Genomic DNA, 14265 nt, shown 5'->3' on the forward strand with positions numbered 1-14265 from the left:
TTCGGAGGATCTCTTTTAGATCTGTGGTTGGTCTATGTTATCGTCGCTACTTTAAATATAAGCTTATTAATACAGACGATGCTTAAATATTACTGCAAAAGCATTTCTGCTGAATTTGGATTTTTTTTTAAAAAAAAACCCATTACGGATATCCGGGTCATAAAACCGGATCCATGACCGGATTCAGATTTTTCACAACTGTCCAAATACACCCGGATTCCGGATTTCAGACTGGACCAGAAAAAAAAATCCAACCCAATTCTACACTCTTAATTTGTTGCCAAATGTAAAAGGTTTTTACCAGAGTATAGTTTGTAATAACTGGAATAAAATCCCATGGAATTATACAGATGGCCAAATTCACATTATTCTCCATCCTCAAATATGAAGGAAAAAAGCTGCAAATTGATGTGCGAAGGAAACGTTTTTGGGGATGGCACCTGCAGCTTAATCCCGGATTTCATGGTTATAGACCAATAATAAGGAATGACACTCTGCAATAGAGCAAATACATCAGACATTCCACCCACTCAAATATAAAGAAAAAAGCTTGTAAAATCATCTTTCACACATCCAAATGATAAACAAAAACTATCATTCTGACAAAGAAATGCCCTGATGACGGTTATTAACATCCGAACCCGATATATGGGTGCATCATTTAATGGAATACAGTAGAATTTATGAGCATGGTTTTGCAAGGCCTAAAACAAGAAAAGAAATTCATTCGAATGTTTTGCCAAAGATGCAAGCTTTTCACTATTCAGAACGGGGCTTGACAATGAAGTTTTGGCGACTGATGGGATTCATCACAACAGGAGGCCCGGCAGTGCGAGGCCAGGCCTGGAACTTCTTATCGGTTTCTTCCCACCATTCCTTGTTTGAAACGGTCTTGGGGGTGGTACCTAGTAACCAAATTAATAACTCTGTCAAGCTGCAAAATGATTGATATCTGAAAATTAAATGATCCCGAATTTTTTTTTTTTTTTTCAAGTGTGATTAATAAAGAAAGTTTCACCACCAGAACGTACCACCAAATATCTTCCTGTCAGCAAGAAAATAGTCACACGTGTACGCAATTGCAAAAGATCCCAAAATACCTCCTATGATGTACTTCGCTGACATTTTTGAACTGTGTAAGAGTTACGAACAAAAAAAAAGTCACAAAATGTAAAAAGAAGACAGTGAAAACTCAAATACCAGCACCAGCCTATTCAGTCCCAAAGCATAGAAAGCTTGTGCTGAATTCAAGATGTAAATTATACAATGGCTCAACACAACAAAACTTCACAAAATGTACACAGAAATCATTTGCAAACAGATAAAAGAAGAAAGCTAATGCAAATTTCTGGTTTTTTCCCCTATCCAATCTCTTTGCATATCATTACCCATTTCCAAAAGAGATAAACTGGAGTGTTGTATTTGGAGTGCTTAAAAAATATGATTTGGAAAAAAAAACAAATGAAAATTACAACTATTGACTAAACGAGCTTCAAAGCAACCCTACTGAACAGGCATACAGAAAATATATGAATAGGCAAAACTCCGATAAAAAATATTAAAGAAGTACAATTTCTGAGTTAAAAAAGCAAGAGTTAAGAGAGAGAGAGAGAGAGAGAGAGAGAGAGAGAGAAGGGGGGGGGGGGGGGGGGGGGAGGCAGCAACAAGACACGTTAAGCACTTAAGGTAGTGGCAAAACTTATTGCGTCTTCACCCAAAAAAGTGTTCCACAAATGATGAAAGAGCAAAAGGGCGAATAGAATATGATTCAGAGAACTGCATAATTGAATGTGGATAATTAAGACAACAAATAGTTTATTCAATACCTCATCTAAGTAAGTCTCCATCACCATCCAGAGTCAACACCAAGGACCAGGGGCGGGACACCTGCCCCGCCCGCCCCATGGGTGGGGCGAACGAGTTTATACAATTTTTTTACCAAGTGGTACCCCACCTGATTGGGTTTTCACTTGCCAGCACATGTAATCATAGTATAAAACCATCTTATACCTACCTAAAAATCACTACCGCCTCCTCCTCTACTCCTTCCTTCTTTCTTCTGCTCTTCTTCCTTCTATCTTCTCCCCCGCTCTCAGATCCACAGTGCTGCAGTGTGTCTCAAATCTAAGATCAGATTCGATCTTCGATTGGCTTATCTGAGCAAACATCAGAGCTAATCTTTGGTGCTCAGATCTGATCTTTGATAATCTAACCAGATCCAATCTATTCAAATCCGATCCGCTTGGACATCAGATCTTAAATAGATTTACTGTTCAGATCAGATCTGATTTTATTGTTTGAGTTTGAAATGGGCTGACATTTGATTGGTTGGATATGGTTACAGGATGCTGGATCTGGCTTTGGACAGAGTTTTGGGCGGTTAGTTGGACAATCCACCCGCCCGTTCAACAGGTACGGGCAGACAAGGGGTGTAGGCTGGGGGTAAAGTGGCCACCTCACCCAGGTATGGTGGGTAGCGCCCCTTGTCAGCAGAAATTCTGATAATATACGAGATTCTCTAGTTTAGTTTATCAAAGAAAGAAAAAAGATCTCTGAAACTTCAATGGGTGACTATAAAGTTAGCATACACCTTCTAAAACAGGGCGGTTTCAAGAGTTTGAATCGAGTCGATGGAGAAACAACTCATCCAACTTGATAGCCATTTTGCCCAATTCCATACAAATAGTACGTTATGAATTATGAAATTTAAAGTCAAGCAAAGTGTCAGTTTAATTGAGGCTAACACATGGATCAGCTGCCCCAAATTTATTTATATATATAAAATAAAAAGGGGCAAACACGGATACAGATTGTAAGTTCTGATCACCTACACCAGTAGAATGGATCAACATCCAGGAAATTAGGCGAAAATAAGAACAATGGCATTTGCACATAATAGCTTAATGACTACACAAAAAGTATCAAGGGATATGCTAAATTTCAGATTCTAGAAAGCAGTACATTTACATTGAAAAATAATTTGAAGCATGAGACTGTGAAACCTTAACAAGGCATCTCGTGCTTAAAGTGCCATGGGAAGAAGGACATCTCTATGTTTCTCATTCCCAAACCACTCGGAATGCTTTCCACCTCCAACTGAGACACATGCTTTCAATTTATTCACATAAAACATTACACCCGCCCCCCCACAAAAAAAAAAAAAACTTTACCACTGCCCTTCAATCAGAACCTGAACATTTATAAATGAAGGGAAAAAAGAGTAGGCATTTATATACCAATATGTCAAGACTCCGCTTTTCTTTTTCCTAACACCAAAGCAGGACAAATTGAATCCGGCCACTCTGTATAATTTTACAGGTCTGACCGAACATTTAATTCACTCTGTTTCTAGCTTTTCTCAGCAACCAAGAAAACAATTCCCAAATAAAGCGCAACAGTAAAACACGAACAAACCCACTTCAAAGCATGCAGCAAACACTTGAGTCCTTTAAATCAGCCAAAACATCTAATATCAGGCTATAAGATTTATGAATTCTAGGACTTCTTCAGCACAACTCAAACACCGGAAAAGGAAAATTACATCGACCAGCTTATCTTTCGAGAGAGACAAGAAAGAATACGCATGTGTGTGTGTGTGTGTGTATAGAGAGAGAGAGAGAGAGAGAGCGGCAATCCCAAGATGAAATGAACTCACCGTGAGGGTTTCCGATCTGAAACTACGACGGAAATGGTTGAAAGACTTGTTCGAACCTTCTGGCATCGGTCTGGGTAGGTCACCTTTATAAGACCCCGTTAAATGTTTAATAGCCCCATCAGATTCGACCGCGTGGAACTTCAGGGTTCGTGGCCTAAAGCTTGAAATCGGAATCGGGTTCGAATCGGATAACGCATCGATTCAACAAATTCAATCGGACGAATTATTATTTTAATATTGATAAGAAATATTAAAAATTATATATAATATAATGTGAATATTTTATATTATATACAAAAAGTATAAAATATAAATTCATTGACTAGTTTTAACAAAAATATTATATGAATTTAATTAGTTTCAATAAATATATAATTTATGTATTTAATCTTAATCGTCGACATTTTTTTGCCTCATATATAAAAAAGATAAAGACTATTAAATTATAAGTACATGATAAATATAGTATTTTATGCATAACCATAAATTTAATATAAAATAAACATTCATCTCCTAATTATTTGTTCAACTAAAGAAAATAAAGAATTACATGTTTTATCTTTTAATTTTTCTGCTATTTTTATCAAATATAATGATGAAAAGTTAATATATATTTAGTTTTAACATCTTTTTTATAAGAAACTAAAAAACAACTTACTTGTTAGACAGCTTAAAAATAAATATAGTTTTCAATCATTTAAATCAATCTAAAATAAGTTAGAATTGACTTAAATTGATCGATTGAAACGGTTCAGTTTTGAATTTTACTAAAATCGATTCAATTTGAATCGGCTTCAATCCTTATAAGATCTCATGCAATCCTTAAAGGAGGGTAATTCACATGCATTAATCTTTTATATCCAAACATTTTTTTTGACAATTTGATTAGGCTAAATATAAGTTTTGTAATATTAAATACAAAGTTTGTAGTTTAAAAATATATTAAAAAGTCTTAATTCAATTCAAAGAATCTTAAACAAAAGTTTTGCTAGTTATTTGAAAAAGAAAGAAAAACAAAACTTTACTATTAATGCGCAAGCAAAAGAAAATGGTCAGAATCGTTCTGAGTGACGTGTGTTTATCATTTTTTTTAAAATGATTGTTGAATAAAAAAAAACATGACAAATAATTTTTCAATCATCTAATTACGCATCATAGAATGATAAGAAAATGACAAATAAAAGAATTAATTATGAGCAATATTCCTCTAAAATGCAATTCGACTTCTTTAGATTTATTTGTGATCATGGTCATTTTGATTTCCTCTAGATTTTTTATTCAGTTAATTTAATAATCAAACTATTCATTGAGAGAAAACTATTTCATAAGCAGAAAGCTTCACTGGCCTAACATATACAATTATTTCTTGCAAAGCTAACTCAAAACAATCTATCGTTGGAATGCTGAGAAAATCCATCCAACTACATGTCAAATGTGTACGCTTGAGTATGAAATGGGCCACTTCCACTCTCCACTCCTGTTGTATAGGACCTCTTTCTCTTATGTATTGTATTTGATCCGGGAGGGCAAAAAATCATGAGTTTTAACTCTGAAGGATGGCATGAAAAGCTCCATTGGCTCAAATCCCCTGATGTTTTTGCATGTTTTTGAAGTCAACACTACCTTTTACTTGATAGTCCTTTTATCTACTTGTAGAGTTGTAAAAGGGTTCGGTTTCTTCACAACTATGTATTAAACTTGCAGAAAGATGCACAAAAGGCTACATTGATTCTTCCCAAAGCCAAGTCTTGTGCTGTTGTGATACAAAGTCCCATAACTTCAGTAATGCTAGTTTAAGAAATTTACTTGGCAGATATTTGTATAAACTTTTGCAGATCATGAAGATTCAGATGCATCTTAACATGTTATGGCTTGAAGTAAGTACTCGTGTTGCAATTGATGCCTTCTCCTTCCAGTGAATTCTGCTATGCCCATTTCTTTTTATTGAAGCTGATATCTTCATCTCAAACTTGCAATAACACAATCAACAAAGAAAGTCCCTGCACTTGAGATAACTATTTGGATATAGAGTGCTACACTTGATATAGTTAGACAAGAAGAATTGCCCCCAAGTTAATGAAGATACTGAAACTTGTCACTCAAAAAGTTCTACTCTCTATTGAATGGGAGGGGGCAATGCAAAGGGAAAATGGCTTTGCTATTTTGCCTCATCAACAATGATGAGTTGCCAATATCTTGAAAAGGTAGCCGTTTTGGAGCCACAAATCCACAACTGGATGTGGGTGCTTTTCTTCTATCCCTTGAAACCTCCCTACTGGAATTGTTACTAGTATAATGATTCTCCTTCAAGCGGCAAACCAGTACTCGCTTCTGTGTCTCATTTTGTGCATTTTGGGCTATTTCGGGTGCCCTAATTACTGAGTTTTGCTCCTTCCTCATCCATTCAAGCTCCTGGCGAAGCTCAGACATTTGCACTCGTAGCTCACTTTCTCTACTTTCAGATGATAGAGCCTTCTGTCTCCATTCTTGCACCTATTGAGAAGAAACATGATATCCTAATAGCATGAAAAGTAAGCTGATGAGATAATTAGAAAGCATGAGAAATGCAAGTTTTCAGGCCTTCTAACGTCGTGAAAGAGTACAGCATAGGGTGATGTTTGCCAGAGAACTACATTAACTGAACCTCAAACTAGCTGGAAAGAGTCTTTGTATAAAAGCTCAATCTAGCTGCAATAAAATCAAGAGACTCTGCAGGATAGATATTGAGACAATAAACTGGACGGTTGGCTATGGTTTTCTGTACGAAATCTTACAGTAGAGCATAGGGATTGGATTTGATGATCAGAATTGAGAGCACGATCTTCCCAAAAATCTCGAGAAGCCTCCAACTCTTCCATCTCTTTCCTCACTTGCCCCAGCATTTCCTGCATCTGGGACCATTGCTCTGTCTCAACTCGTATTTGCTCCACAATTCTTAGCACTATATCCTTGCAACGTCCTGAGCATAGGTTATCTTCTGGGGACTTTGTCTTTTGTAGAGAAGAAGGATGTGCCTGATCAGGTCTTATTCGGCTAAACTCAATCCTCTTCAAAGAGGAGGCAGAACTTGCAACTGATTTTTTTGCTGTAGAAGGCATTGATCTATACTCCTCTTCCATTCTGTCCAACAAATTGCCCACTGAAAATGCTTCCATTTTCCTTCTTAGGATGTCCACCTGCAGAGTCTTTCAGATCAATAATACCCTCTTACTGATATGGATGGAAAATGTTGAAAAAAGTTCATAAAAAGAAACTATTAATGTCAATGATGTTGGGTGTTGAGAAACATTCGTCCACTCAATTGGGTCTAAAGATTGTTAGTAAGTATTATTTCAATTATATCAACCAAAAGGAGGATATGTGAATTGAAAATGAAAAAGCTTTTACTTAGTTGCTTACAATTGACCTTAAATACTCCATAGATAGTCCTCGAGACCACAAAAAAACTCCACTCCACTCAACTTTTCCCTTTCAGAAACCATAACAGCATAAACTTGATGATTCGAAATTATGAGTTTCTTCCTTTTTGTTCTTATAGGGCAGTCAAAGAGTAACAATATTCGAATAAACAGTCTTGTGCTATAAAAAAAAGTTGGTAAAATAATCTTCATTCTTACATTGCATTTTCCACTTGAAACAAAGCTCTCTTCCACCCTACAACTTGTTCCCATTGACAAGCTTGCTGCGGCCATCCCCTGAATCTCCTTCACACATATATCATCCGATGTTGCTCCGAACCTCTCTAGCCGTCTCTGAAGAAGAGACGCCTGTTTATCAAAATTACTACAGTTCCTAACTATAAAATCCTTTACTCCTGAGCTCCTTTGCAACTTCTCTAGTTTCTCTACCAACTCTTGGATCTCTTCCACCAATACCATGCTCACATTCTTTCCTTCACAAATCTTCTTTCTTCCCTACAAAGTAGAAACCAAGCACCAACCCCAAGTTACCAGATGAAACTCAAATCAAAACTATTACCTCTTGCTGGTTGCTGAAACAACTAACGAAAAAATAAAGCAAAACAAGATTATATTTTTATAAAGCAAGTGCAAATGGTCACAAAATGTCCCAAGTTCCATACAAGACAGGCAATAACTGATAGTAACTGTTATGAAGAGGAACCTACCTATTATAGTTAGGAACAAAACAGATTAAGCTGAGGGATGATACTATTTCCGAACCAAATTTTGTTTCTTCTGCTCTCTCATGATCGATATTACACTAAACAAGCCGAAAGACAACTTTAATTACATCTTGAATGTGTCACTAAAGTTTCAAACTGCCATCTATCCTTGGGCCACTTCCACCAATATTAATGCGACACGCGAGTATGGATGGACCAGTAACGCTGTCCATCCATATCATCCGAGGGAACTTCTGTAAGCTTTCAGCTCAAATGGGACCATTACTCAGCCAATTACCAAAAGTTCTAACCAAATGGGATTTCGGTCTCCTCCATCTTACGGGGATTAAACAGAGAAGTACTCTGCTTAAGAAGAAAGATAGAACGAAGGAAGCTGATAATAATCCTATCTTCACTGGAGACTTCCGTTTAACATTATCATTCAAAAACTTATTATTATTCTTATCGTTTCATTTCTTTTCTGCAATTTCTCAGCAGCCGAACAGACCACCCAAAACTCCTATAAACGAATACAAGAAAACCGAACAGAGAGAGAGAGAGAGAGAGAGAGAGAGAGACTAACAGAAACCAGAGTCTGGACAGCCGATCTCAAAATCCTCTTCATCTTCAGCCGACTCCTCTCCAACTTCTTGACCGCAATCTCCTTCTCCATCCTCAGCAAGTTACACTCAGCCCTCAACATCTCTGCCTGGAACCTCCATTTCTCCTCTACCACACTACCACCACCACTCTCGCTATTATCATCCTCAGCTTTCACCCTCCTCCTCTCACTTTCCCCACCACCACCACAGTAGTCCAACAACACTATTGGAACCCCAGTTCTCGAAAACGCACGCTCCTGATCGAACAACGCCTCCAGCCTGCCCTTACGGTCATGCCGGGCCTCGATGGATGCCGGTTTTGTAGCACCAGTCTTGGGAGGTCTCCGCCGAGGCCGGCGAGGCAAGTGGAGAATTTTTGGAGTTTGCGGTTGTACTGGTGGGTACTGCCATTTCGTTCTTCTTATTGCTGTAGTCATTGACCTTTTTTCTCTACGTACGCCACCAACTTCGTTAGTTTTTGGGTTCGAAAATATGAGCCTTAACTGCGTTTTGCAGTATCAGTGAACGGTGGTTTTGGGTTTAGTTTGAGACTGAAAGCGAGACTTTGGACTTTGGTAACACGACGAGAGAGCTTTTTCGTCAAGTTTTTTCGTTTTGGTTTTGATAAGGGGTGGTTTTTTCGTGAGGTTTCGGGAACACGAGGAGAGAAAGAGAGAGGGAAAGAGAGCTGGAGGAGTAAGGGGTTACAGCCCACAGGCGTGCGACCTCGTTGAGATGAAAGAATAGTGATTTCAAATGAAAGCGGTAATCTTTTTGCTCAGTAAATATGAGTACTTTATAACTTCCAACCTTAGACCTAATTAATTAATGTATGGGAATTCGAAAAATGATCTGCAATAGAAGGTTTTTTTTTTTTTTTTTTTTCTTTTTTATGGCCAACTTGCTGATCAAGTAGCAAGTTCAGATTTTTCAGATTCATGAAATAAGTTTTATGGCCAACTTACTGATCAAGTAGCAAGTTCAGATAAACTCCACTTACACCCTTCTCTTATTGACTTATTTTCTCGATTTAGCTTGTTAGAAGCCCAAAAGGGAGCAAACACCGCAAATTAGTGTTGTACTGCAATGCTAAATGTGCAGCAAACAAGTTTTTAAACACGGAAAAGATCCTTTTGATTTGGGGTTTCTTTATGGGGCTTGGATGATTCTTGGATTTCCATGCAAAATGTTGCAGAAAAGAAGAAAGAGCAGTAGGCTGAAGTTGTAGAAGGAGATAATAGATGAGGAAGCAGCCGTTTCAAATTAAGGATTTGCATCTGAGTTCTTGTGACTGATTATATTAAACATGTAATCTGCAAATGGCTTCAAATGTTTGCAGTTGCCATCATGTAAATGAGGTATGCAAGCCAGGTTTATTTCAAACTAGTAGCCTTCGATTCCTCGATTTGAATGATGCAAAATGCTGATATTTCATTTAAAATTTGTCACGTGCTTTTTTTTAAGACTCACAAATATTTAAATAAAAAATCATCTGGCATCAAATTTCAAGTACAATGAGTGGGTTTGATTCAAAACTAATTGTACTTGCAAATTAGGCAACTTCCCAGCTTTTGATCTGAGCAAGCACCAAAACCCCATGACCCCATTTCCCACTATTGATCAAATTCAAATTAAAACCTTCAATGCGATGTAGAATGCAGAAACTCCAAAATGCAATGTACTGAAATTTGCCATCAATGCGATTTATAACAAATAAAAGCTTTAGACAACACTTAAATTATATGTATATTTGTTGGCCAACAAACAACACTAATGCAGTCTTGCCAATATTTGGATTCAGAGTGGTTCCAATTATCTGCCTGAGTTATAAATAATTAAGAGAAAGAACTGTGAGAATCTCTATTATAACATGAAAAATTCTTCTTATCAGTCATTATTTACCACCTAACGTCCTGTGAAAAACACCCTCACATTCTTTGTAAAATACCTACATGCCTTACGAAAAAGCTATAAGTATAGGATGTGAGAATGAATAGTAACTTATGCGTAGCATTCCTCATCATAACATAAGAGGTGGAGTTTTTTCTTTTTTTAGCCCAAAAATAGTATTTAAGTGAAAAAAAAAAAAAAAACGTGTGATTGGGAAACCTTTTTCTCTAAATTGTCAACATATGTTTAAAGAGAGTCACAAATAACAAGGAAGAGTGTCGCTGTCTAATTTTTACTTCACAGCAATAAATAAAGCGATCCGTGCCGTTGAAGTTGTTCTTTATTTTCATTGCTGACAAAGCCTCACACTCTCTCTCTCTCTCTCTCTCTCTCTCTCTCTCAAAGATACTACAAAACATACAAATAATTAATAATTTGATTCTCTCTGTCTTCACGTACCCTTTGTGAATCATTAATTCATTACAAATTCAAAGGCACCAATTGCCCAGAGAGTGAAACATGCGCCATGTTTATATCACACAGACAGATTGCAGAGCCACTTCCACAGAACATATCTTTTTCTTTATTTCCAAACAACTATATATTGATTGTTGTATTTCATTGGAGAAACAAATTTGGTAATAGCAGTCTCTCATGTTGGAAAAACAAATGGTTGTTTCATTTCATAATGCCAAAAGAAAAAAAAAAAAAAAAAAAAACTCCAATTTTGGAGGTTTTTTTTTAAGCATCTTGGAGTGTAAATAACTATTTCCTTTGCAATGAGTTCTGGCAATGTCATGAGTTTACCGTTGTAGGTTGTACTATATATATGGATGGTACTGGAATCTGTGGAAGAAACCAACATTAATATTAATTAATCAAGCTCAGAAAACAACACCAATAATCAAGCAAACCACCTCTAGTTCCAATACTTCTTTTTTTCCCATCGATCTAGTTTTAAACAAATATCGTCCTTGATTTATCTTGTTTGTCTTCACGTTTGATTAAATTATTAGCTGGGGAATATTTTTCAAAAAGAAGAAACCAAGTCAAGTCAATGCTTTAATCATTAAGAAATAGAATTCAGCTAAGCAACAAAAATGTTATGTCCTCTCTATGTTCTTCTCCATATCTAACTTGTGTGGACTCTACCTACTTCGATCCCTTAAAATTTAAAAGCTCTGTATCATCATTATCAAAAGGCCAATGATTCATGATGGGAAAAGGGGAAAAAACGAAATTTCAAGAATTCCCAGAATAGAATCAATCTCATTTTGCTTATTTATTACGTATTTCATGGATGAACGCGAAGAACACCGTATCGAAGCCTGAATCATCTAGTGGGCCAGGGATAATTCTTTCCCCCATTCCGATCTGTTATGCGAATTTTAGGTGTTAACAATGATGATGGGCATGAATCTCGTTTCTTTAACATTGAGTCCATGAAAACTCAAACTCATGACCTCTCATCCATCGAAATTAATATGTTGAAGAGGTTGGTTGAGTGTATCTAGATTCGAATCAAAAACATTCCTCATGATAGAGGGAGATAGATGTCATCAGATTACAAGGCCATTGACATTCACTAAATTAATACATGTATGCAATGATGGAAAGTGAAGCAACCGCATACACCAACATATATATAGATCAAAGTATATGTTTCAATATTACTAAGAATGCATGATTTGGATGTCTTTTTGAAGTGTGGTTTCCATTATTCAGATTATATATGTTAATTGCGATGAGTAGACATTATATATATTTGGGAAACTTTCATGGCTTTCTCATTAGTGTACAGAATGCATGCTTTTGCATACATGGAAGTAATAGCTAGCTCATTTGTGGGAATTGGAGCTGTTGTGGCACCATCAATATATATATATATATATATATATATAAAGATCATTATATATAGAAAGGTAGTTGAGAAATACCTAACCTGGGCATTTCTCAACTACCTTTGCATTTATTTTGTATCTGTTCTACTCATTTCTTTCATGGTGATTGGGAAGATCGAGCGCATATTTAAATATATATATATATATATATATTAATATAATGACCTTAAAACAGCTGTAGAATGAGGAATGGTACGAAATATTTAATGTGGAAAGGAGTAGGGAGCAAAACAAACCATATATGGAGAGGTCACAGCAGCTTTCATTGCGCGCCAAGAAGCAGTGTTACAGCACATAAACAAAATCATCATAGATCAAGGAGATACACATTTACTAACACGTAGAGGCAATTGCACAGCCACTCCTTGCATCATTGGACTGGACTATGCAATTAATAATAGCAAGATCAGATACAATTAAATTTGTTCTCGCCAGCTTTTGAAACCTGAAAGTTGAAAGAAAAAAACTGTGCACATGATCTCATTGTGCAATAGCTAGGCTAGGCAGCTTCAAACAATCTATTATCTATTATCTACTTGACCTCCACATTCACTTAAAAGGGAGACAGAGAAGCGGTTATTACGCCATTGGAGAAAGGATATATACTTGAAGCCACAGATCAAACTTCTTAGCTTCTGATGAGATTCTGATCAGGTTACAGTGCCTTTGAATTTGCTTCTTTTTCTTTTCTTTTCTTTTTAATTTTCCTTAAATAAGATTTTCTCCGTACCAATTAAATTGTCGTGTGTCTTTTGAGCTTGTAAAAAATATTGAAATTAAGATAGATATCGGTCTTAATTCAATAGTCAATTAAAGCTGAGATGCATAAATATTATCATTAATTGGATGTATCACTCAAGAGGTTTGGGGAACCAAGAGTTTTCAGTAAGATAAAATATACACGTGGCAAAGACCCATTTGCCAACACATTTCTTTGGATAAGGAAATGGATGAAGTCCGCCAAGCATGCATTGCCTCAACTTTCTTCACACTTTTAACAAGCAAAATCATCTATACTCTATACTATTAAGTCAGTCACACGTTTCTCACCAACAAGAAGAGAGTAATCAGACTGCAGAGATGGCATCCGTGACCATGACTGCCTCATTCCTAGCAGCCTCAACTGCGACCAAGCATCCTTCCGCTTCTGTTCGCCGGAGCCTCATTGTTGCCAAGGCTGTAAGAGCCACAGAAGCAGAGAAAACCAACTTGGAATTCAAGCAGCACAGCGAGGAAGAGAGCAGCAGTGGGAGAAGGGACCTGGTCTTTGCAGCAGCAGCAGCCGCTGCAGCATTCTCTGTTGCAAAGATTGCCATTGCTGAAGTCGAGCCAAAGAGAGGGACCCCAGAAGCCAAGAAGAAGTATGGACCCGTCTGTGTCACGATGCCTACTGCACGTATCTGTCGCAATTGAGGGAGGGGATTTGATTTTCTTGAGTTTATTGTTTGTGGTTGGTCCGAGGGAAATGTAAAAGATGTAACTCTATGCATATCTGTATGATCCTTTTCAATGGAAGAAACTCATGTTCATTTTAACTTTCATCTGCTAAATCTGCTCATATTTGATCAGAGTTGTTGTAATTATAGTAGTGATATGAATTTAACTTTTTCTTTTAAAAAGAAAAGGGAAACGTAGCCACAAATTCGGACAATCTAAACACACGTATATGGCCACAAACGTAGCCACAAATTCTGGAAGTGTTGTAGTTCCCTCTTATATCTTTGCTGATTGAGATTGCTAAGTTCTTCAGAATGTTTAGGTATCTTGAAATATACATGATGCCATCTCATTTATGGTACACCAAAAAGGGGAAAGAAAATCGATTCATGATTCAACAATCACTCCTTCAAACATTTCACACTTCTTAACAGGACACAATCGATTTTGAGAAACGCTTACCTTATTTTTTTGCACAGCATTTGGGTTTCGCATTGTAAACAAGCTATTTGATGTGCCTTCAGCTACTTTCCTAGTAAGATTGAGACGAGATAGCAAAATTATTTTGGAGGATTTGTGACAGATACCTCTCAGGAACTACTATTATCATAGATTCGTAGTCAGGAATTCCTTTTAACTTTATGCATTCTCAACAAG

The 14265-nt window shown here is 36.7% G+C and overlaps 3 protein-coding genes across 5 annotated transcripts; 1 reads left to right on the top strand and 2 right to left on the bottom strand.

The window, feature by feature from the left end:
* Positions 1-539: 539 nt before the first annotated feature.
* On the bottom strand, positions 540-3811 carry LOC121239681. Of its 2 annotated transcripts, none has more exons than XM_041136956.1 (3): positions 3656-3811; positions 1032-1132; positions 540-905 (listed from the first exon to the last, which is right to left on the bottom strand). In XM_041136956.1, the coding sequence occupies exons 2-3, from the start codon at positions 1123-1125 to the stop codon at positions 760-762; spliced, it is 240 nt and encodes a 79-aa protein (XP_040992890.1). In that variant the 5' UTR covers positions 1126-1132; positions 3656-3811; the 3' UTR covers positions 540-759. The 2 variants fall into 2 exon arrangements, with proteins under 2 accessions (XP_040992890.1, XP_040992889.1); XM_041136955.1 differs by lacking the exon at positions 3656-3811 and adding an exon at positions 1827-3127.
* Positions 3812-5641: 1830 nt separating this feature from the next.
* LOC121239982 lies at positions 5642-9155 on the bottom strand. Of its 2 annotated transcripts, none has more exons than XM_041137400.1 (4): positions 8362-9155; positions 7273-7569; positions 6430-6840; positions 5642-6148 (listed from the first exon to the last, which is right to left on the bottom strand). In XM_041137400.1, exons 1-4 carry the CDS (start codon positions 8815-8817, stop codon positions 5765-5767), a joined length of 1548 nt encoding a protein of 515 aa, XP_040993334.1. In that variant the 5' UTR covers positions 8818-9155; the 3' UTR covers positions 5642-5764. The 2 variants fall into 2 exon arrangements, with proteins under 2 accessions (XP_040993334.1, XP_040993335.1); XM_041137401.1 differs by having other exon boundaries at positions 6430-6831; positions 8362-9153.
* Positions 9156-13164: 4009 nt separating this feature from the next.
* LOC121239695 (photosystem II 5 kDa protein, chloroplastic) lies at positions 13165-13706 on the top strand. The gene has a single exon (XM_041136992.1). It carries the CDS (start codon positions 13252-13254, stop codon positions 13582-13584), a length of 333 nt encoding a protein of 110 aa, XP_040992926.1. The 5' UTR covers positions 13165-13251; the 3' UTR covers positions 13585-13706.
* Positions 13707-14265: the final 559 nt, after the last annotated feature.

The sequence above is a fragment of the Juglans microcarpa x Juglans regia genome, chromosome 7D (genome assembly GCF_004785595.1).
Source record: "Juglans microcarpa x Juglans regia isolate MS1-56 chromosome 7D, Jm3101_v1.0, whole genome shotgun sequence".
NCBI classification, from domain to species: domain Eukaryota; kingdom Viridiplantae; phylum Streptophyta; class Magnoliopsida; order Fagales; family Juglandaceae; genus Juglans; species Juglans microcarpa x Juglans regia.

Excerpts from the sequence above, each read along its gene's own strand:
- LOC121239681 (XM_041136955.1), bottom strand. Across the intron at positions 906-1,031 it reads TGACAGGAAGATATTTGGTG|GTACCACCCCCAAGACCGTT; the intron begins GTACGTTCTGGT and ends TTTGGTTACTAG.
- LOC121239982 (XM_041137400.1), bottom strand. The coding sequence starts at position 8,817 with ATGACTACAGCAATAAGAAGAACGAAATGGCAGTACCCACCAGTACAA. Across the intron at positions 7,570-8,361 it reads CTGTCCAGACTCTGGTTTCT|GGAAGAAAGAAGATTTGTGA; the intron begins GTTAGTCTCTCT and ends TCTACTTTGTAG. Across the intron at positions 6,149-6,429 it reads TCCAATCCCTATGCTCTACT|GTGCAAGAATGGAGACAGAA; the intron begins GTAAGATTTCGT and ends TCTTCTCAATAG.
- LOC121239695 (XM_041136992.1), top strand. The coding sequence starts at position 13,252 with ATGGCATCCGTGACCATGACTGCCTCATTCCTAGCAGCCTCAACTGCG.